Source organism: Puma concolor, chromosome B4 (genome assembly GCF_028749965.1).
Source record: "Puma concolor isolate L17-30 chromosome B4, mPumCon1.1.hap2, whole genome shotgun sequence".
NCBI lineage: Eukaryota > Metazoa > Chordata > Mammalia > Carnivora > Felidae > Puma > Puma concolor.
In genome coordinates this window covers 126,971,601-126,994,253 of record NC_141673.1, presented here as the reverse complement: position 1 = coordinate 126,994,253, position 22,653 = coordinate 126,971,601, and the positions used below count along the sequence as shown (strand labels likewise).

The 22,653-nt window shown below is 42.0% G+C and overlaps 1 protein-coding gene and 1 long non-coding RNA gene across 2 annotated transcripts; one reads left to right on the top strand and one right to left on the bottom strand.

Annotated features, from left to right (window-relative positions):
- Positions 1-249: 249 nt before the first annotated feature.
- HACD1 (3-hydroxyacyl-CoA dehydratase 1) lies at positions 250-22,264 on the bottom strand. The gene is made up of 7 exons (XM_086714832.1): positions 21,802-22,264; positions 12,496-12,613; positions 12,291-12,309; positions 11,915-12,003; positions 8,781-8,902; positions 3,793-3,971; positions 250-426 (listed from the first exon to the last, which is right to left on the bottom strand). Exons 1-7 carry the CDS (start codon positions 22,056-22,058, stop codon positions 344-346), a joined length of 867 nt encoding a protein of 288 aa, XP_086570958.1. The 5' UTR covers positions 22,059-22,264; the 3' UTR covers positions 250-343.
- LOC147579492 (uncharacterized) lies at positions 7,435-9,386 on the top strand. The gene is made up of 3 exons (XR_015254000.1): positions 7,435-7,535; positions 7,795-7,840; positions 9,139-9,386. It is a non-coding gene; the product is annotated as an uncharacterized LOC147579492 (long non-coding RNA).
- Positions 22,265-22,653: the final 389 nt, after the last annotated feature.

Here is a 22,653-nt window from a genome sequence, read left to right as displayed (position 1 = left end):
TAAAAACCTTGGAGCATATGCTGCAAAAACAAAAACAAAAAAACTTGAGTAAAGCTAAAAACAAAAACAAAAACAAAAAAAAGTATTTTTTTTCCAGGTAACACAGCCAATTCTTCATGATCATCACCTACCCGGGAGTTGATAATAAACACACGCACAGTTTTTATAGGAAACTGACCTTGCACAGTGTGAAGACAATATTGGCAAATACCACATCTCAAGTTATATTCTAAGAAATCATACAAGCTGTAATATTTCATAAAGTTGTTTATTCTTGTTATTAAAACTTGGACTCAAGTAATCCGGGTTATTCTGGAAAAAGCACCTTGTTTGCAGGGATCACTTAATCATCCTTTTCTACAATCACCTCTCCATGAAGCACCTTTCTTCTTTGGCGTAACATGTGAAAATAAAGTTGTGGAAACACTGATTAAAAAAAAAGAAAACAAAAGAAGGTATTGTTGAAAATTATTTATACTAGAAAGTTCTTCCCAGTAGCAAGCTTCGAGGGCAAGCACATCATCCACCACCTCGGCCTTCCCAAATATTCACAGAGCTCGGGGAAAGAGTAGAAATGTGGGCCTCCACATACCATATGCCTACATGTTTTATAGGCTCACCTCCATTTGATTGCATTTTTTACACATTGAAGGTCTGTGGTAACCTCACCTCGAGGGAGTCTGTTGGCACCGTTTTTCCAACAGCATCTGCTCATTTTGTGCCCCTGTGCCACATTTTGGTAATTCTCACAAGACTTCAACCTTCCTCATTATTATTATTATCGTACTTGTCATGGCCATCTGTGATCAGTGGTTAGGACTCACTGAAAGCTCAGCTGACAGGGAGCATGTTCTAGCAATAAGGTATTTTTAAATTAAGATGCGAACATTGATGCTATTGCACACTTAACAGACTACAGCATAATGCAAACCTAACTTTGGTATGCACTGGGAAACCAAAAAATTCATTTGACTCACTTCATGGCAGTAATAGCTTTACAGCAGTGGCCTGGAACTGGACCCACAGTATCTCCAGGGTATGGCTGTAATGCCATTAACTGCTGGGGATTCTGGAGCAAAGTTAAATATCTTGATAAATGTACCTTTGTAATGACCTGGAAGGCCAAGTTTGAATTTAGAACTCTGTAACTCTTTGGAATCCTGTGCTAGAACATTCCAGCACAAGGAAAACTGCCCCCACCTGGCCCCCTTTTCTCTGGTCCACTGGCTATCCTGTACCACTCGGGGTCTCGTGAACATGTATGGACATCTACGCCCACACGACCCAACTGTATCCATACCCTTCATACACAGCTGCCCTTCGGCTACCCCTTGATCTCAGGACTGTTTTCACTGGTGACATGGTTTATCCCTCAGGAGAACAGACTGGGGAAGAGGCCTATCCATGCAGTCCCTAGGTGCATGCACACTCAGCACCACTTGGGTCACAAATTCCATGATCCCAGGTTTCTAGAAAGCGGTCTAGAAGGGGAGGGGAGGCCTGTGTGGAGAATGATCAGTGGAGGGCCAGAACACCAAGAGCAGAAGCCTCTCTTGGTTGGGTATATGGCTATTCTGCTATATACACATTTATGTATATGTATTAAGTCAGTTAGACAAAGGGTCATCTGCCCTTCCAAATTTGAAGAATTACTTTTAGCCCATTTGAACCAGGGCTTTTAAACTATAGTGTAAATGTTAGTGGGTATACAAATTAACATCAGCTATAAACAACATAAATATTTGTAAAAATATCTCTGAAAATGATGAACTGAATTATTAAAATCAATTAACTAACGACAAAAAAAAAGCTTTGAATATCTTGCTCAGGCAACTTTAGTTAACTATTTTTAGAACTTAGCCCACATAGAAGAAAAATACACAACGGATTTTATTCTTTTTAATTTAGGTATCACCCATCTTGATAAATGTAATCATCGTATCATACCCAGGGGCCTGAACATATTCAGGTAAAATATACTTAAACCTAACTGACCAGTTATTGAAAATACTTCTATCACATTCTGAGTAGTGTAGTGGAAGGGCAGGCTTGAGTTCAAACCCTAGCCTTATTTACTACCTGGGTGATTTGTAAACCATGTCTGTAACGTCCTCATTGCGATGTCCTCCAACCTGTAATGTCATTATTGAAAAATGAGAGTAGCACTTCTTTTGAGTACTATTCGCAGGACTGTTAATACAGTCAATGAACAAAAAAATTCAATGAACAAAGTAAAACTAGCTGTATTACAGCTAATATTAACGATCCAGTGGAAAACATCCCCCTGGCTGACGGATGCTCCAGCAAGTTGGGACCCTCAAGGAACCATCAGCATCATGAACGGAGCTCCTAGTGACACGGGCCAGAGTCTACATCTCTCAGGACACCACTAAACACACAACCAACAGTTACTAGTTTGATGGTTTCCAGCCATGACCTGTTGGGCCTCAGGTTTCTGTGGAGATGCCTCCGCAGTTACAAGGAAGAGGGGGACCCGATTCCCAAACCTGTAACTAGGATATAAACGGAAGCAGGCTGTGGCCCTGCACCAGGCATGGTGCCATTCACCAGACGCTGCGGAAGCAGAGGGCGCACACGGGTGCTGCAGACATTCCACCCCTCAGCCCTCCCGAACGGCCGCTGGTGGATAATCTGATGACAGTTAGGCCCAACTGACAGAAGATGAGGGGAATAAATGCACTGTGTGACCGTCAAGTCAATGCCAATTTTGAAAAAGCTTCAAAGTTAGAGGCCTCAAGGGGCTGGCCAAGTTTTATGTGCACCCCCATTACATAAAATATTTTATATCGTGTTGATGCAGATTTTAGATGCTATAAACTCTGCTTATTTCCTTGGCTCCCTCACGGACTTTAGAGTCTCTAATTTTATTGAGAAAAGTAAATAACGGTCTTGTTTTACTTGTGTATTTCCTGCTGGTGACTATCAAAATTTGACTGAAATACATTAACCCTGTGGGTATTTACATGAAGTGAGTAAAGCCTCACCAATTCACTGCAACCTACTGAAAGGGGACAAGAAATTAGTGAAGAGGCTGAATTATTCAAAATATTTTAATGGGGCACCTAGATGGCTCAGTCTGTTAAGCATCCAAGTCTTGATTTCAACTTAGGTCATGATCTTGAAGTTCATGGGTTCAAGCCCCGCTTCGGGCTCTCTGCTGTCAGTGCAGAGCCCGCTTGGGATTCTCCCTCCCTCCCTCCCTCCCTCCCTCCCTCAGCTCCTCTCCCGCTCGTGCATGCTTGCACTCTCTCTCTCTCAAAAATAAATAAAGATTAAAAAAATATTTTTAAAAAAGCACCTTCGTTATTTTCTAGTACGTAGAGCGACACACACAAGACTAAAAAGTAATCTTGAATAACTTTTCCAAGTATATGCTCAAGGAATAGATAGAAATGACCCGACATTTTCTTGGATAAAATGTTTCTCTTCAGAGAAATAATTCTAAATGCTGGCAAATAGTTCACTGATGGGGGCTCTATCTTTTCTTTAAAAAGAAAAAAAGTTGTATTAAGCTTCTCTTTAAATGATTTTGAGAAGGCAGTCATTTGTGTATCAATTTACCTACCTTTTTCCTTATAACTAGGAAACAGTCTTTTTTGACTCACTCTTCAATTATTTAAAATTATGAATTTTAAATGTGGGGTTGAACAGAAGTTTTGATGTATTTGTAAGCCATTATGCTGCCTTGCTTATTAAGCCAGCATATCATGATACTTTATAAAAACTTTCACAGCATCTGCTAAACCAAAGTACTAATAACCACATACTTACGTGGTATATATGAGGCCATGGTTATAAGAAGAAAATAATAGTAGTCAAAAGAGACATTGTATTTATTAGGAAGTCTTATTGAAAACATTCCTGTCTTCTTCACGTAGGGTAAGGCAGCATATATTGTAAGAAGTTCACCAGCAACTCCAACAGGGTATAAGATGATAAAAAAATTGTATCTGGAGAAAAGAAAGACCTCAAGGAATTATTTTTCTAGGGCAATGACTGGATTTGACATCATCATTCTTTTGCTACTACTGTCTTTAAACCTAAAAATTCATCCTGCACATAGTTACAATGCCCCTCACGGGTTAGTTTTCTCTACTTTAATTATTTGCTTATAAATTTAATGATCTTCCTTTTTTCTCATAGCAGTTTCCATTTTAAGATGGCAAGATCTTAATAAAATAAGAAGTCAACTTACTTTACAGTACTGAAATAATGGTATACATGTTAAAAATATGTATGTAGTTTTGTATTGCAAAGCACGTAAGCGTTGTAAATACTGTAAAGCACCTGTACGGATTATAAGGTATTGTAAAGGTAACTTCTTTGACACCTGAAATCAGAACTGAACGAGTCACTTACTGGTCAGGAGCAGTGCTTTAAAAGACCAGTTATGCTCCTAACTTGACATCTACATCTTGAAATTACCAAAGGGGTTCTCTGGAGGCATTTGAAAACCCTGTTGTGGTTACTAATTAAAAGAGAATTAATTACCATTTCAGAAAACTGAAATAATACTACCTAAAGTTTCCATAACTACTAATGACTATATTGTCTAAAACTGCTTTCGTAACAAAACAAGAAAGACGAGTTGTTTCCAAAATTCCCACATTAAAGGAACAACTTGCTTAAAGCAGAACTGAGAAGGTTCTTTCCAAAACCCCAAATCACAAGCTTGTTCATTTGGGCTATGGCGGGGTCTCTAACACAGAGTAGCCAGCCGTCACTTCCACCTGCAGTGAGAGAAACATTCTGCAAGTCTCTGCGGGCCTCCAGCAGAAAGAGCAGCAAAGACCCAAGGCGACAACGTTTCTCCATTAAAGAAAATCATTTTTCTCCAAGGGAGTTACCACAGAAAATAAAGGTCAAAATCTCAGTGGAAAAAGAAAGAAATCAAATCAATCCATATTTTATTTAATCATGTTGTTGGCATTAATATTTGTAGAGAAAAGTTAAAATCATCAGCATGGCAGGAAACTGGTGATACCAAGTACGCCAAGGGCATACAAGGATAAGAGACGGGAGAGGAACAGAATTATTTGCCAAAATAAACCAAGTGGTGAAAGAAAAGACCAATGATCCTTTTACTGTCCCTGTTTATCCCCTCCTTGCCTTGGGTATATCATCTGCTTTCTTACTAGTCTTTGTAATTTGTATATTATTTAAATCACTCTTTTCCAGTCTTAATGTCCTAACTCAATTTAAAATCATATAACTGAACATTTTATAAGCCCTTCTCCAGTAAAATGTTCAAACTTATTTACGTGGTTTTTAAACTTTATGTGACTCTCCAATGAGTTTTTTTGGAAGCATTGTTCTTCAACAACAACAAAAAACCCTATCAATCCTAGAGTGAACTAGTTTAAGGCCTTCGGCCACTGATTATTTTTAATGTAATGAGAAAGAATTATGTCATTTACTTTCTTTGCACTTTAAAAAGACTGCACATCACCAACTCTCTAAGTTCGGATGGCAGCATGAGAAATTTAACTCCTTATTGAGAAAAAGATATAATGCCTCCTTTAAAATTCCCAATTGGCACCTAAAATTTTTTTTGAAGGGAATGCATTTTCAAAATTAAAGTGGAAATTAACAAAAACAACAATATACAAGTACCTATTCAGTGGACTTTTCTAGGAACACTTCTAACACATAAACAGCATCAAAGTATATTCAAACTGTCAGAGTAGGCCGGCTACTTATAAATAAGAAGCCATTCTTAAAGTGGAACTTTTATTTGAGAACAGAAGCTTCAACATTTGAACATAAGTACAAATATTATTTTAGGTTTTTTAATGAGGTTGGCAAATACGCCTGGGAACTTAAGATTTTTGACATGAAATAAAATGATTCGTGATTACGGTTAACTGACATGTATCATGCTAACATGGACATTTCAAAGCTGAAAGATTTTATAGTACCTGGTTTAACATTAATGCAATTGAGGAAGGATTTCTGAACAGCAAATTTAAACATGCAATGGCAGAGCTTTGAACTTTTCTAGAAATTCAACACATGCAAAATGCATTCTAAAAGGCAGACAGACAAAACATTTAAGACATGTGCCTTTCACAAACAAACTGTATAAATATGGCAAGTGAAGAAACTATCTCATGAATTAGTATTTTCGAAGGTGCCAGAAGTCTGGAAGACTGGGATCGTGCAAGATGGCACTGAGGTATATTCTAGGATTAGTCTGGTGACACTCCAAACCTCCAACTGTGTGAAAGGCCCAACTGCTCAAAGCGGAAGAATGTTCAGTTACAGTAAGAATAAAACCAACAAACATACATCCATGGGAGCACAACCTTCTTATGATAGACAATATGTTTAAGTTCAAATGACAATTTTGAAGCATTTTCAAGAAACAAAATGGGTCAGCCACAAATGTCTAAAAGGAGCTGGGGCACATAAAAAAAGTGTGAAAGGATATAAATCCAGTTAACGGTGAGTATCATGACAGAGGGGTATTATAAACAATTTAAAAGGTTTTTTTCCTTTATTTTTGATTTTTTATATATTCAACAGTTCATTATATTTGAACATGTGTAATACAGGAGTTAGGAAAAAGGAGTAACTACTTAAAAAAAAGTGTTAGGCTTTTAATATACGGGGATCAAAATCAAATCTGATGCTAGTTGTATGCTTACTTTCAAACTAGTTACGAATGTGTTACTATAAATATCAGGGTTTTAAAAAATAGAAATAAGGGCACCTGGGTGGCTCAGTCGGTTAAGCATCTGACTTTGGTTCAGGTCATGATCTCATGGTTCATGGGTTCGAGCCCCACGTCGGGCTCTGTGCTGACAGCTAGGGGCCTGGAGCCTGCCTCGGATTCTGTGTCTCCCTCACTCTCTGCCCCTCACCCACTCATACTCTGTCTCTCTCTCTCTCTCAAAAATAAATAAACAAAAAAACCTCTTTTATATAAAAAACAAAAATATGGGGGCACCTGTGTGGCTCAGTCACTTAAGTGTCTGACTCTTGATTTTGGCTCAGGCCATGATCTCACAGTTTGTGGGATCAAGCCTGAAGCTGGGCTCTGCACTGACAGCACAGAGCCGGGAGCCTGCTTCGGATGCTGTGTCTCCCTCTCTCTCTACCCCTCCCCTGCTTATCTCTGTCTCTCAAATATTATAAATACATAAATAAATAAACATCAAAAAATTTTTTTTAAATAAATACATGGATATAGCATTGTTTATGATAGCTCAAAGCAGGCCTTCTACTATTAGCAAACTGGAAATTATCTAAATTCTAGCAACAGAGAACTGGCCATTCATACTACGGAATACTGCCCGGCATTAAGAGTTACAGCTAGATCTAAATATTCCTGTTTTGACTTAAAAAAAAAAAAAAAACAAAAAAAAAACTCCAAGATATAAAAAGCAAATACAATGTCATTCTACTTCTGTTTTTAGAAACTCACATTTGAGTGTTCACATTTTCGTTAACATGAAAAAGTCTGGATGGGTACACTGCAAACATCTTCCCTCCAGAGGAAGCAAGCTCATGAGGTAGGTATAAGCAGGAACTTTCCGTGTTGATTCTATATACTTTGTACTTTTGAGTTTTTTACAACGAAAACATACTACTTCTGTTGTTTAACAGAAAATGTAAAGGATGCAAATATCGCCAAACTCTTGTACCCTACCTATGGAGAACAGACATAGAGGGGAACAGACGTATCTGGGATAGATCTCTTTCACTGCAGTTGTCCTTCCCACCATCTGGCATTTCACATATCTGTGAGTGGTTTCATTTTTTGTCTCCTAGGTCATGAGAGGACAGAGTTTTTCTTGTGTTCAAACCTGCATCTCAGGTATGGAGGACACACACAACACGTGTTACTCTTGTAGCAACTGTAAGTATGACACAGGGAAGGAAAAAAACAAATCTACGCTGGCTGGTATGATTTGTTCTCCAAAGAGCAGTCTTGTTTTTATAATAACTTTGTAAAATATCAGGTGCTCAAAGAATTCAAACTTAAAAAAAAAAACATAAAAGTTGTTGCTTTAGGATAGACATATTTAGAACCCTTGAAATATAAATTTTGTCACATTCCAAATAATACAGTTTAGGTAAGTATGACCTTTAAAAATTTCTGTCTCTGCTACTTAAAACGTACCAAAGAAGCTGACATTATAGGGGCACCTGGGTGGCTCAGTCCGTTAAGCATCCAACTCTTGATTTCGGATGAGGTCATAATCTCACAGTTTGGGAGTGTGAGCCCTGCATCGGGCTCTGCACTGGCAGCATGGAGCCTGCCTGCGATTCTCTCTCTCCCTCTCCCTACCCCTCCCCTGCTTGAACTCTCTCTCTCTCTCTCAAAATAAATAAATAAACATTAAAAAAAAAGAAGTTGACATTGTATATATAAGATCCTAAAAATTATGGATGCCAGATTACTAAAATAATTTAAATCATTCAGACAAAAGGCCATATTTTTGGCACTGTGTTTATTTAATAAAATTCAAAAAACTGTACATTTTGCTTTTAAAGAAAAATAAATGGCCAATTCAGGTTATTTAAGGATACTGATATAATTTGCCCTGCATTGATTTTACTCCAAATATACGTCAATATGATTTTTCTCTGATCATTAAGTTAAGCCTTTAGAATGCAAGTTATTATACGGCTAACAGCCAAACAACAGCATCCTGGCATCACGGGGCTAAGGCACAAATTTCGGTTCGCTGATGTTAGCACACAAAACGCACATGCACAGGGCTATGAGCAGTTACACCGCAAGACATCGCCACCTGGCCCATTTAATGAAGTATGGCAAGTGGTCGAGAAGACTGAATGTGTAGAAGGAATAGCGAGTGATCTCTGTCACAGTCCACGCGACCAGAAAAAGCACCACGCTCTCCTCATTCTGGATCTGCAGAATCACAGAGAAATCCACAGTGTCGTTTCACCTTGAACATTTTCCTCCGTGAAGAGATTTCATTTTAGTTATTTACTATGTGTCTTTTATCGCATTGGAACGTTAGGGGTAGACCGAGGCAAGACAGCAAACTTCACGCAGTCCCCATTACGTAATCCCGTTATGATACACAACGCGACCGCATCCGGGGCGGGGGAAGAGTCAAATCTCTACTGCTTTCTCTTCCTCAGCCCTCACTCCAGCCGCTGACCGAACCACCCGAGGACGACATCACCCCCTCAAAACCAGCATGGGAACGATCTGACGCTCCAACTTTCCGGCGGTCACCTGATGACCCATCCTCCTGCAGCCCAGGCCCCTGCATCCGCCCACCCGTTTCCTGCTTCCACCACTGTAATTCGGGGCTCTTCTCCCATCCAGACTCCCGTAACAGCCTCCCAGATACCCGTTCCACTCTACTCTCTTCGTGGATGGAAGTTTTCTCTCAAAAGCAAAACAAACAAAAACACATTTGGAAGTAGCTCGTCTGTGACTTACAGGCTTCTTGGGCTCCCCATTGCTTAACAGGAGAAAGGGATACAATCCTACCCCCTGTGCATGGTGATCAAGGTGTTTTTTACAATCTGAGCTCAGAAGTCTCTCCAACTTAACCTGCAATCTCTCAACACTCCACTACTACCTCTACCTCTCTCTCTCTCTCTCTCTCTCTCTCTCTCTCTCTCTCTCGTGATACCAATTTTGTATTATTTCCAGAACATGTTCTGAACGGTTACATCTTAACACATCCCTCCATGAGAATGCTACTTACTCACTTATTGGCTCCGATAGAAAACCGTGTCATCCTTTAAGATCCAGCTACATCACGCCCTCTGGAAAACTTTTCCCAAACCCTTCCTTTCACCCCAAGCAGGTATTTGTCTACCTTCCTCGCTCAGATCTGTATCATAACACTTGCCAATTGGTTTTAAAGTCTGTCTGCCTAACCCTTGCGTATCCCTCACTGTGCTATTTATACACTCCTTCCTCAGGGAAGCCTTCCTTCCCCTCCATAGGTCAGACTAAGTCCCCAAGTATATTGTAATATAATGCACTCGTCTTGTTTCAAAGCACTAACACTAATATAATGAAACCATTACAGCTGACCCCTGCACAACGTGGGGGTTAGGGGCACCAACGCCCCCTGTGTAGTCAAGAAGCCTGTGTGTGTATAACTTTTGACTCCCCCAAAGCTTAGCTACTAAAAGCTTACTGGTGACCAGAAGCCTTACTGATAACATACAAACAGTTGATGAACACATTTGTATATCATATGTATTATATACTGTATTCTGACAAGAAAGTGAGCTAGAGAAAAGAAGACCCTATTAAGAAAAACTTAAGAGAAAATACACTGACAGTACTTTACTATATTTGTCCAAAAAAAAAAAAAATCTGCGGATGAGTGAACACATGCAGTTAAATCGCATGTTGTTCAAGGTCAGCTGTATTTGCACATCTACTTGTCTACCATCTCTCCCAGCTACAGGCTCCACAAGGCAGGAACTGTACTTTTATTATGAACAGCCAGGTCCCCAGCACAGTCCCAGGCACAGAACAGATGTGTAGTCGGTATTTCTCAAATCATTCCACGTCTGTATGACCACACCCCCACTTCCCAACAGCCAGGATGCATGACAGCTGGGACCGCCCCGTCCGTATTTGTAAATCCGGACATTAGCACAGTGTCAAGTGCATACAAGGCACTCAATAAATGTTGGCTAAGTTAATTAAAGAGTGGTGGAAAGGTGCCAGTGGGAAACTATTGTTGGAGACAATTAAATAGTAATATTCAGGCAGAGATCCTTTGGAGGATAAAAGAGAGCAGATGGGTCTTTTTTCTCTTGGGGGCGAGCAACCTGTTAGATTCTTTAACTTCTCTACAGTAACGCTGGCCATCCCATCTTGTCCTTCTTTCTCCTTGGTCTTCAGATTCTTTGTAGTCCTGGCCCAGCTCTTACATTCGCTCACTGTCTGGAATAGTCTCTCTTTTATTTTGTTAATGTTGGACTCCTGCTTTTAAACTGCATGGCAATCTGGATAAAAGGTCTGGCTCTCCATACGGCAGGCAGTCATTGCTAAGTGCATGGCGGGCACTGGCAAGGGCCCAGGTGGACTGAGTAAGGTGTGTGAAAGACACCGGTCGGAAGGGCTAACGTGCAGAGTGGTGAGAGGGCAGAAGGGCAGTGATCTGTCCCCATGCGGACGGGGGCCAGTAAGTTTAGCAGGCAAGGGAAGGGAGTTACGGTATCATTTCAAGCCGACTAGGGACAAGAAAGGCATCTCAGGAATGGAAAGGAGGCCAGAGATCTGTCCTCAAGTAGACAGGAGACGCTGGCGGCTGTCAGAAGGTCAGAAGGGTCCATCTGGGAAATGTTTCTGTCATGGGTTTATAAGGCCCAGTGTCTTGACATAGTGAGCATGGTGTTTGTTTGTCTAAAAGGGTTTAAGCCATTAATTAGATTTAGGTCTGTCTCCTGTCATGCCTCAGTAAATAATATGCTAATTTCCCCTAAGTTCCTCAGCCCTTCCAACTTTCATTTTGCCTTCCCCATTTGCTAAGATCTACAGAACTGTATTTGCTTTTTTATGCCTGTTGCTACACCACCCCATGGTGAATGAGAAACAATAAACTGTTGACACTGATGACTTCAATACAGGATCAAAGACAATACGCATCAATAGGAAATAGAATTTTCAGTTCGTTATTTGACGGAATATGAATATTAATTTTAAAAGCTGAGAAACATCAGAGAGTAGACTGTGGACATAAATATTTAGTTTTGCTTGTGTTACAAGGTCATTCTACTAATGCACTAAGTTAATGGACAATCACACTTAAATCCAAACCCAGCCCTTTTCTGCCTAGTGGTTCTGTTTCCTGAAATACAGCAATGTTAATATGTTAGACTCCTATTAATAAAAAGCTTTTCTACAGACTCCTGAAGAGAACACGTTAGCATCACTTACCGGTTTTATACTGTGAGTAATGAGCCACACCATAAAGATTCTTGAACTCACTTGGACCCCAGCCACAATCACAGAAGTAGGTACAATTCCTTAAAGAGAAAAACAAGTCAGGGGTGCCTGGGTGGCTCAGTTGGTTAAGCATCTGAATTCGGCCCAGGTCACGATCTTGCAGTTTGTGACTTTGAGCCCCACAAGGGGCCCTGCGCTGATAACAGAGAGCCGGCTTGGGATCCTCTGTCCCCCTCTCTCTCTGCCCCTCCCCGGCTCTCACTCTCCCTCTCCCAAAAATAAACATTAAAAAACAAAAACAAAAACAAGTCAATTGCTGCCCTGGAGGCAATTTATACCAACAATAAAAATTAAATCAGAAACTCACCAATTAAACAGTGGACTATCTGTAAGCAAATAAAAAAAAAACCACAAGTCAATAGCATGCAACATAAAATAAATCCCTGTGAACACTGGTTTTCTACAAATCCGTAGGTGGTATGTCATCAGCAAAATAAGACTGGCTTTGCTCAACAAACGATTTTTCAAATAAATATTACAACAATAGAAAAACAGCATCATAGGAAACTTACCTCAAGCAAGGCAAATGTCTGGAAAAATTTAAGCGTCTTCTGAATACTTTTATATAAACCTTTGTGTGTTCCTTTTTCCATATAAAAACGTACCATGGCAATAGCTAGAACCAACCACCTAGAAGAAATAAAAGTATTTTATAAAGTTCTAACAAAATGAATACCACTGAGCTTCCTACAAGGAAATGGTGTAATTTAGAGTAACGATATATATGTTTTATTATGTCCTCAGTTCATTATTCTTTTTAACAAAACCCACAGGAAGAAATGACATTGTTTTCATACGGGCTCTTCAAGCGGATGTACACAACATACTGGAGACCAACAAGACTCAAATGTCAAACAATATCCAGTTCGTGTTTGGTTTCAGCAGATAAACTGACGCACTGAAGAAATTGGCTTGATGTACCAAGTGAGGTTATTGCCAAGCATTTCATAATTATAGAAATATGTCTCAAGGTAAAAAGCTGTGAGTATAAGCACGTACTTACACAATATACAGTATATACTTATATGTAAGTATAAGTAAAAATCTTTCATAATAATTATGTTTTTAACGTTCTTATTTATTTTTGAGAGAGACAGATTGTGAGCGGGTGGGGGTGAGGGGCAGAGCAGAGACACAGACAGAGAGGCACAGAATCCGAAGTAGGCTCCAGGCTCCGAGCTGTCAGCACAGAGCCTGATGCGGGGCTCGAACTCACGAACTGTGAAATCGTAACCTGAGCTGAAGTCGGACACTTAACTGATTGAGCCACCCATTAAAAACAACTGTTGGGCCACACAAGACATACATACAGAAGGCCATATTATGGGCCTACCTTGAAAGAATTTGCTTTACAAAAAGGACGAAATACATATGCCTTCCCTTTTCAACTTGCATTTGTACATGAAACAGAGGTTCTGTGCTGTGAATCAAGGGTACTTCAAACACAAGCTACACCTGAGGAGACCAGCATTCTCACCCTATGCCCAATCTGCTAGAGACACTCATGAGAGTTAATTTTTTTTCCAGTTCCCCTCACAATTACAAGAGCACGTTTAGGTTTGAAAAAGTTGCACCATCTATAACTTTTTAAAATCTTTACTAACACACCCATGGAAATGAGTATTTAAAAACCCCAGGCTTCTAATTCAGTGGTCTCCAAAGTGTCTAGTTAAATGGGTTTGTGAATGACAACATTTTGATACGGTTTTAACTTTTTAATTTAAGAACACTCATAAAATGGACAAACGGCTTAAAGGTTCCCGCAAAGAAACTACTGGTTGAATATGATGAACATGGGCAACAAGGTCAACAGAAGAAGATGGCGGCGGGCACTTCCACTCCGGGCACTCATATTCCTCCTCAGCACACACCAGGCGAAAGCAGAGGTGTTCCTATGACAAGAAGTCAGGTAAAGTCTGGAACTATCAGCGAGACCTTCAAAATGGGGAACTGTTAATGATAACAGTGATGATAATGGTAAACTTTCAGAATGCTTTCACGTTCTAGACAATATTCTAAATGCATGTTTAACATACTAATATTTCATCCTCACAAAAGCCTTGTGAGGTAGGGACTGCTATTAACCTATTTTAATGCTGAGGAAATAGGCAGAAAAGGTCACAGAGCCAGGCAGCTGGGATGTAAACCCATCGCTGAGCTCAGAGTCTATGCTCTTGAACCACGATGCTATACTGGTCTGGCTCTAGGTAGATACTGTGTCTTGGGATACTAGTTAATCACAATATTTCATATATTTAAGTTACAAGTAAATTTTAAAATGTATACGAAGAGGGGTGGCCTGGGTGGCTCAGTTGGTTGAGTGTCCTACTCTTGGTTTCGGCTCAGGTCGTAATCTCATGGTTTGTGAGTTTGAGCCCCACATTGGGCTCTGTGCTGGCAGCATGGAGCCTGCTTGGGATTCTCTCTTTCCTTCTCTCTCTGCCCCTCCCCTGCTCACGCTGTTTCTGCCTCTCTCAAATAAATAAATAAACTTAAAATAAATAACTTATTTATTTAAATAACAAACCTAACAAAAGTTATAAGGAGAATTATGCTCAAATATTTTCACTGATAGTAGTGTACTATCAAAAAGGTTGGAAGGCCACTGTTGTAGATGAGACAGTCACCAGGCAGAGATGTCAAGTGACTTACCCTAAGTATTAAGGTCAGGGGTCTAGTTAGACATAGAACCCCTGAGGTCTCCTAATCCCCCATGCTATTCTGTTTCCACAATACCCCAGCTTTCCTATATTCAACTGATGGCTTCATCCCATAGTGAACCAATGTTGAATTCGGTGCTGGGCTAATCTGGGTGATGTTTTAGGTGCCTTCCAGGTTTAAAATGTTATGATTTCATTATCTCCAATTCTAAGTCCCTATATACTAACAATAAGAAAACAAACAGCTTAGTAAAATATTTAAATTCACATTTTCCATCCACTGTCCTCTTTTTTTTTTTTTAGGAAAATCCAAATTAGATTTTTATAAAAGATCATTCTGAGAGGTAATTACTAACGTACCAAAGCATTCATCCAAGGATTCGTTTAGATGGCAAGTTCTCTACAATGTTAAATAGCATGATATAAAAAGCCCTGCGTAAGAACTTGGTAACAAATTCTACTGTTGTTCCATAGGTGGCAGTATTGTACCACCTAGTGTGGTATTAGAACACCAATAACTAACTTGTTTGAAATAAAAAAAAAAAAAATTAATACTCTGGGTGGGGTTAGAAAGGACCACCTCTCATCTATTTTTCAGTCAATATGGCCAAGAGCTAATCCGACCTAATCAGTGCTCACTTTCTAAGCCCACCATCACAAGGGAGTGATAATCAAAGTCTCCCATAAGGGCCCTACATTTAACTAACTGTGGACTTCCTATATTCACTGGTTTAGTAATTGCGATTCAAAGAAAAAAATTCAAAAGCGATTAGAGCCTCTGCAACTGGGAATTCTTTTCCGGAAAGTTCTGTTTTTAAAAAATATGCTAGACCTACTGATTACCCAAATATGAACCCAGATAGATATGCTGAGTCCTTGAGAAAAATACTCATTTTGTGAAATATACAAACATGTGCTCTGTATGTAGGAGATTGCTTCATTCATTTCTTTATCCATTCATCTTCACATTCAGCACTTGTTGCTAAGCCAGGGAGAGTGCTATATGCTGGGAAATTAGAAATAAATAAGACATAGGCCTTGCCTCAAGAAACCATTAAGTTAGTAAGTGGAGAAAACAAAACAATGCTGTAACAGGAGGTATGTGCCATAACTCACTCAACACACGGCCTTCTCACCATGCCAGTATGCTACCATGACCCTGAAAAATCTTATCAAAGGAGTTCTTCTGCTTCTGGTGCTTCGTTTTCTACTGAGATTTCTTGGAGACAACCTGCTCCGTAAGGAACTTGGTTACCTAAACCTGCATCTTCTTTTCTTATTTCAATACTTCTTTCAAAATTTTAATTATGAACAACTTCAAATATATACAACAATACAGAAAATGGTATAATGAACCCCCGTGTGCCCACTGTCCAGCTTCCATCGTTATCTTACGGACAATCCTGTATTATCCAAACCTCTATTCACTTCTCTCCTCACCATCCCCCTCCCTCATTATTTTGAAGGAACTCTAATAGATTCTATAGTTTGATTCAAAATAAAAGGATTGCTTTCAATAAACATTACCATAATACCATCATCCCATGTGAAAAATTTTAACGATAACATCTTAGATCACAAAATGTAGAGTCAGGACACAAATTTCCTCAATTGTCTCTCAACTTTAAAAAAATCATGATTGAAATAAGGTTCGTAATTAGTTGCTTTGTCTTTCATGATTTATTTAATCTATAGGCTTCCTCTCCCTTCCTCTATCCACTCATTTCTCCCTTTCTTTCTTGTGAAACTTGTCTGTTGAGGACACCGAGTGGTTTATTCTGCAGAGTCATCCTACATCTGGGTTTTGCTAATCACACACCCACGTGCCATTTATTACGTTCTTCTGTCCCCTGTATTCCCTGTTGACAGTTCCAGGGGCTTGATCAGACAGATTCACACTGGAGGCTAATTTCTAAGTTATGCTGTGCCCTTCCCTAAAGAGCACATAATTCGTGGCTGTCCCTCTTGTCTGTAATGTTAGCAGTCATTGCTGATCATTGCCCAGATCCATTAGTTCAGCAGTTATGGGGAAGTGATGATATTCTAATTTTATCATTTCTTTTTGACACCTCCTGTAAAGTAGCCATTTGGAGACTTGCGCCCCTGGGCTTTGATACATTGTTCATTGACACCACTAAACTTCCTTTCCTAAACTAAAATGAAACTTTTATTTCCCAGCCAACACGTGTGTCAACTTACTGCACGTAGATACTCATGCCAATGGAATTAAGCTGAAAGGTTCACAGAAGAAAAAAAAAACACAGATAAACTAGACACTGTCAAGATTAAGACCTTCCACTCTTTGAGAGACACTGTGAGGAGAATGAAAAACCAAGCCACAACTAGGAGAAAGTATTTGAAACATATATTGGAGAAAAGACTTCTATCCATACTATATTAAAAAAAAATCTTGGAATTCAGTAATGGAAAATCAAACAACATCATTAAAAAAATAGGTATAAGGGGCGCTTGGGTGGCTCAGTCAGTTAAGCGTCCAACTCTGGCTCAGGTCATGATCTCGCGGTTTGTGAGTTTTTGTGAGTTCAAGCTCCGCGTTAGGCTCTGTGCTGACAGCTCAGAGCCTGGAGCCTGCTTCGGATTCTGTGTCTCCCTCTCTCTGCCCCTCCTCTGCTCTCTCTCAAAAATAAATAAACATTTTTAAAAAATTTTTAAAAACAGGCGTAAGATTTGAACAGACACTATTACCAAAAAAGATATACAATTGGTAAGTAAATGCATGAAAAGATGTTCCATGTCATTAGTCACTAGGGAAATGCAAAATAAAATCACATTGCGATAACACAATACACCCATTAGAATGTCTAAAATTACAATGACTGACCCTATCAAGTGTTGGTGAGGATGTACAGAAGCTGGAACTCTCATTCATTGCCCATCAGGATGTAAAATGGTACAATCACTCCCGAAAAGTTTGGCAGTCCCATATGACCCGGTCATTCCACCCACAGGTATCCACCCATGAAAAATGAAAGCGTATGTTCAAAGACTTGTGCATGAATGCTCACGGTAGCGTCACAGCCAAAAACTGGGAAGAACCGAAATGTCCATCAACAGATGAATGGATCAACAAGTTGTGGTAGATCCATTGTATGGGATAAAATATATGTCTGTTACTTAACATTTGCGGAAATGGATATGCCTGAACTGTGGGTTTGGTACTCTAATAACTCACATTATTTATACTCTGAAACTATCTTAAATAGTTTCTCTTTCTGTGTCGAACACCCCGCTGATCATATCCATGATCTTTTTATTCCTTGTAATACTCTCACAAAGTAGTTGTGTTGTTCCAATTTACAGATAAGAAAACTCAGGGGCAGAGAGGTTAAGTAACTCATCTGAGGCTACCTGGCTAAAAAGGAGAGAAGCACAGCCTTTAACCAACACCTTATTGTGCTATTTACAGGTTAAAACCTAAATATGTTAGCAAGGTGTTTAAGGCCCTGTGCAATGATCCAGGCTCCCTATCCAGTTTCATTCCTCCTCCCCCCCCCCCCCCCCCACACACACTTCAGGCCCACTTGTTATTGCTTCAATAACATGTCTAGGAATGTCACATCTGTGTACTCTAATTCACGGTTTCCTCATCCATGCCTATGAAATCCCACTGATCTTTCAAAGCTCAGTTGAAATGCTATGATCTCCACCACAAAGCTTTCTCTGATTCCCACTACCTGTCTGACCTGTCACCTCTGCTGAGCACCTATTTCACTGTCTTTTATTGCAATATATAAATGCCCCAGGTTACACTTCTTCAAGGACAGAGCTTAAAATATTTATCTCATGTCTCTCATTTGACCAAGGAAAAGGCACTTAACATTCCTGGGCTCAAAAGTCCTGAAAAGGAAAACAAAACAAAACAAAACAAAACCAGAGAGAGAGAGAGAAAGAGAGAATACATCCACTTCTCTGGTCAAGTATCTATTATGAACAAGTACCATAAAAATCCTCACATCCTTTAAAGGTGTAATTCTACTCCTGGGAACTCATCTGAAGCTACTGACTTAACAGAAACAAAAGCAAATTGTCATTAGGAGAATGATTTAAGCCATTATACACTCTGATGGAACCATGAAAGAATATATTTATGAAAACCACACAGAAATATCTAGTAGAATATTACGTGAAAATAAACTATATAATAGAGCAGATACTATAACCACAATGCTCTATAAGATGCATTTTGGAGCTTACACTGTAATGGGGAGGGGGGAGAGATAATGGACAATAACAACAAGCCGAATTAGTAAAATACGCTATACAGTTATACGGCAGTAAGTGCAATGAGAAAAATCAGGCATGCAAGAGGAATAATAGCATAATGGGGACATGTGCTATTTGAATGAAGATAGCTAGGGAAGGCATCCCTGAAAATGGAGATTTGAATGAAATTCTGAAGGAAATTAGATACTCACATGAAAGCTAAGAAAAAAAAAACAGAAGGTCGTGCTAAGCTCAGAGAATTAGGCAAGTTTTTTTTTTTATTATTTTTTTTTAACGTTTATTTATTTGTGAGAGAGAGAGAGGGACAGAGTGTGAGCAGGGGAGGGGCGGAGAGAGAGGGAGACACAGAATCTGAAGCAGGCTTCAGGCTCTGAGCTGTGAGCTCAGAGGCTGACACGGGGCTGGAACTCACACACTGTGAGATCATGACCTGAGCCGAAGTCATTGGACACTTAACCGACTGAGCCATCCAGGTGTCCCTAGGCAAGTTCTTTTTTACCGTTATGTAAATACTTCTTATCTCTTTGTTGTTTTCAAAAGTATTACAAAAAATTGATGAATTTCAAAGTTCTGCTGAAAGAGAAAAACAAAATAAGTTAAATGGATAAAAAGAACCTCAGCTAACCCCTCTGCTACCCATACTATTCGACGTCTACCTTTGTGTCTCATTTTCCACACCACAACCTTATTTGCCTCTATTCCCCCGATGCCACCCTTCAATTAGATCAAGACAATATGCCAGGCTTTCCTGCACCTCATGCCTATTTCTAGACTTTATCTCACTCGAAATATCTATCCTCCATATATGCCAATCCTATTCCCTCTTCAAATCTCAGTGTCTCTAGAAAGCCTGCAAAGAGTTACATGGATTATTCCATTTTGGTGTCCTTGGCTTTTAAACAGAGATGAAAATGACAAAAAAACCTTCTCAATATAGGCAGGAGACAGATACAAGTTTCAGATACACAGTAATAGGCTGGGCAGGTAGGAAAGAGAGGAACAAAGTGTGAGAACACAAAGGACAACGGCATTTAATTCTGCTCCAGATGGGGTGGGAGACCTAGAAAACGTCAAAGAGGATGGCTTGACTTAGAAATCATATGAGGAATAAGGAAGATATGCAAACAGTGAACAGCCTGAGCAATAAAGGAGAGCTGTGAATATAAAAATGCATGGTGCTTTGCCAGCATTAGGAGTTAGAGTTGATTTCAAATGCCACCAAACTGGAAATGAGAATCAGAGAGCATATTGCAAAGGCCCTTGAATGACAAACAGCCTAAATCCCTTAGGTTACAGTGAGTGGTAACGGGGAGTCACCGGAGGCTTTAAACTAGTTATGTTAGTTTTAAGGTTAACCCTGTTTTCAAAAGGGAGAGTGGATTGGAAAGGGAAGGGACAGCAGACCAGTTAACCAACAGCAGGTATTCCAAAAATGTTTATCAACTGGGTGAGGCTATCACAGGAGAGAAAAATTCTTTCAGCTTCCACTCTATCTAAAGACAGCAGGTATAGTGGGTACTCGATTGCTCTCCAGTTGCTCTGAATATATTATTTTTCTCTTTCAAGATTATAAAGCTTACTAAAGCATAAAGGCAAAGAAGCAGCACATCTCTGAAGTCAGACTGTCTAGGCTGAAATCCAAGTCTGACCCCTGCTGGTTGTCTGATCTTGAGCAAATGACTTAACCACTCTGTGCCTCGGTTTCCTAATCTGTCAAATGTAGTATCTCATATCCCTCACAGAATGGTAGGGGACTAAAAACGACATAGTACATCTAAAGTAACCAACACAGTATTTGGCACATAGTAAATCCTCAATAAATATATGTTTCATCAACTGCATTTGGTATTCAGGATCACTCTAAACACATAATAAGCACTCAGTACTGGGTCACACCATTTATTCTTTGTCAATACCATTTTTCTAGGAGCCCTGGAGAAAGTTTAAGATATTTAGCTTTCCCCCACACTTACATAGGTTAATACTTCACGTGCTAGTGGGAAAATCGCTTCTTAAAAAGGCAATGCAATTCAGATACGGAAGAGCATTTTCTCAACAGGTCTTGAGAAGCAGTCGACACAGCAGTCACTTTGACAGCTCTCTGACGAGCGATAGTCATTGTGTAACCTTAACTTGTAAGTCACACTCCAAGCCAGAAATAAAAGTAAGTACGGGGTATCAGTCGTCAAGTACGGGGCCATAAAGATGCTGGACACGAGTGCCGCACTCTGATAAGGCAGGCTTTCTAAACTATCGTCCCAAGCAAGTAGCTCTGGGGCTCAAAAATATGAAAATCGTGGTGACATTAACAGTGAAGAAGACTCTGCCCAGCGACCTGCAGCACGAGGAAACGCACGGTGGGGGCCACCGGCCGGACAGCTCCGGGCTCGGGGGGCGGCCGGACCCGGGCGTTTCTTCAACAGCAGCAGCAGCAGCAGCCGGTAGCGGCGCCCGGGGCGGCCGGGCCGAAGCCGCCTCCCCCGCGGGTCGGCCCCGCATTCCTGCCCGGGTCTATACTTAACCTCCGGCCCGCGCCCCGGGCCGCCGCGCCACGCCATGCACCGTATTAGGCAATGCCGGGCGAGCAGGGCCCCGGCCCCCCCCCCCCCCCCGCCTCCGCCCCGCTCCATTCAACGCCCGCGGCCGCGGCGGCGCCCGCGCCCCTCCCCCACGGCCGCCACCCGCGCCCCCTCCCCGCCGCCCCGCGCCCCCCCCTCCCCGCCGCCCCGCGCCCCCCCCCCCCCGCCGCCCCGCGCAGCACGCGCCCCGCGCGCCCGGCCCGCTCGCCCCTCGCCGCCCCGCGCCGCCGCGAGCGCCCGCAGCCCCGCCGGCGCCCCGAGCGCTGAGCGTCCCGGGACGGCGGCGCGGGGGTGGGGGGCGGAGGGAGACGAGGGCCCCTCGCGGCGCACGTACCCCGCGGTCATGGCGATGTTGTAGAAGGTGAGCCAGACGGTGGCCAGCAAGCCGAGGCGCCTCCTCTTGCCGGGGGCCTCCCGCTCCTCGCCGGCCTCCGAGGCGCCGCCGTTGGCGCCGTCCTCCTCGCTGGACGCCATGGTGGCCGTGCACCCGGGGGAGGTGGAAGACAGGGGAAGGGGAGCGGGAGGGGGCCCGGCCGAGCGCGCCGCTGAAGCGCCGCCGCCCGCTGCCGCCGCCTCCGTCAGGCGCCCCATGTGCCGCGCGCAGGGGGCTCGGCGCCTACTGCCCTGCCGCCCGCGGGGGGAGGAGCGGGCGCCCCCCGCCGCCGCCGCCCCGGCCGCCCCGCCCCCGGCCCTCGGGAGCGCGCGCGGCACGGGGGACCTGGCCGCCGGGCCTGGGAGCCCGGGCTCGGGGTCCCGCGAGCCCCCGGGTACGGTTTCGAGGCGGCCGTGTGGCTTCCGCTCCCACAGAAACCTGTCCGCTTCTCCAGCTGGGGGAACCTCCTCTTAGAGAGACGCCCCACACGTCTCGGGAGCTGGCGCCGTGCCCCTTGCTAGTGCATTTACTCGGGACGCACGGAACACACCCGACTTGCCGTGGTCCTGCCCCGCCCAACCTTTGGGAAGGTAGTTTCTGGGCGCTGGGACCGGCACTAGGATCTTCCCGCCAAGGGCTCCTTCAGACCCTCTGAGGAAGGCGCGCCCACTTGAGCCTGTTTCACTTGCGCGGGCCAGTGGGTCACGCACAGGGGGAATATAGTAGGATTGCCTCACTTGTGTGGATTCCCCTGGAGCCAGTGTTCTAAAGGCATTGACTCCAATGCAGTGCAGTGTTGGGTGTTAGAAGCTG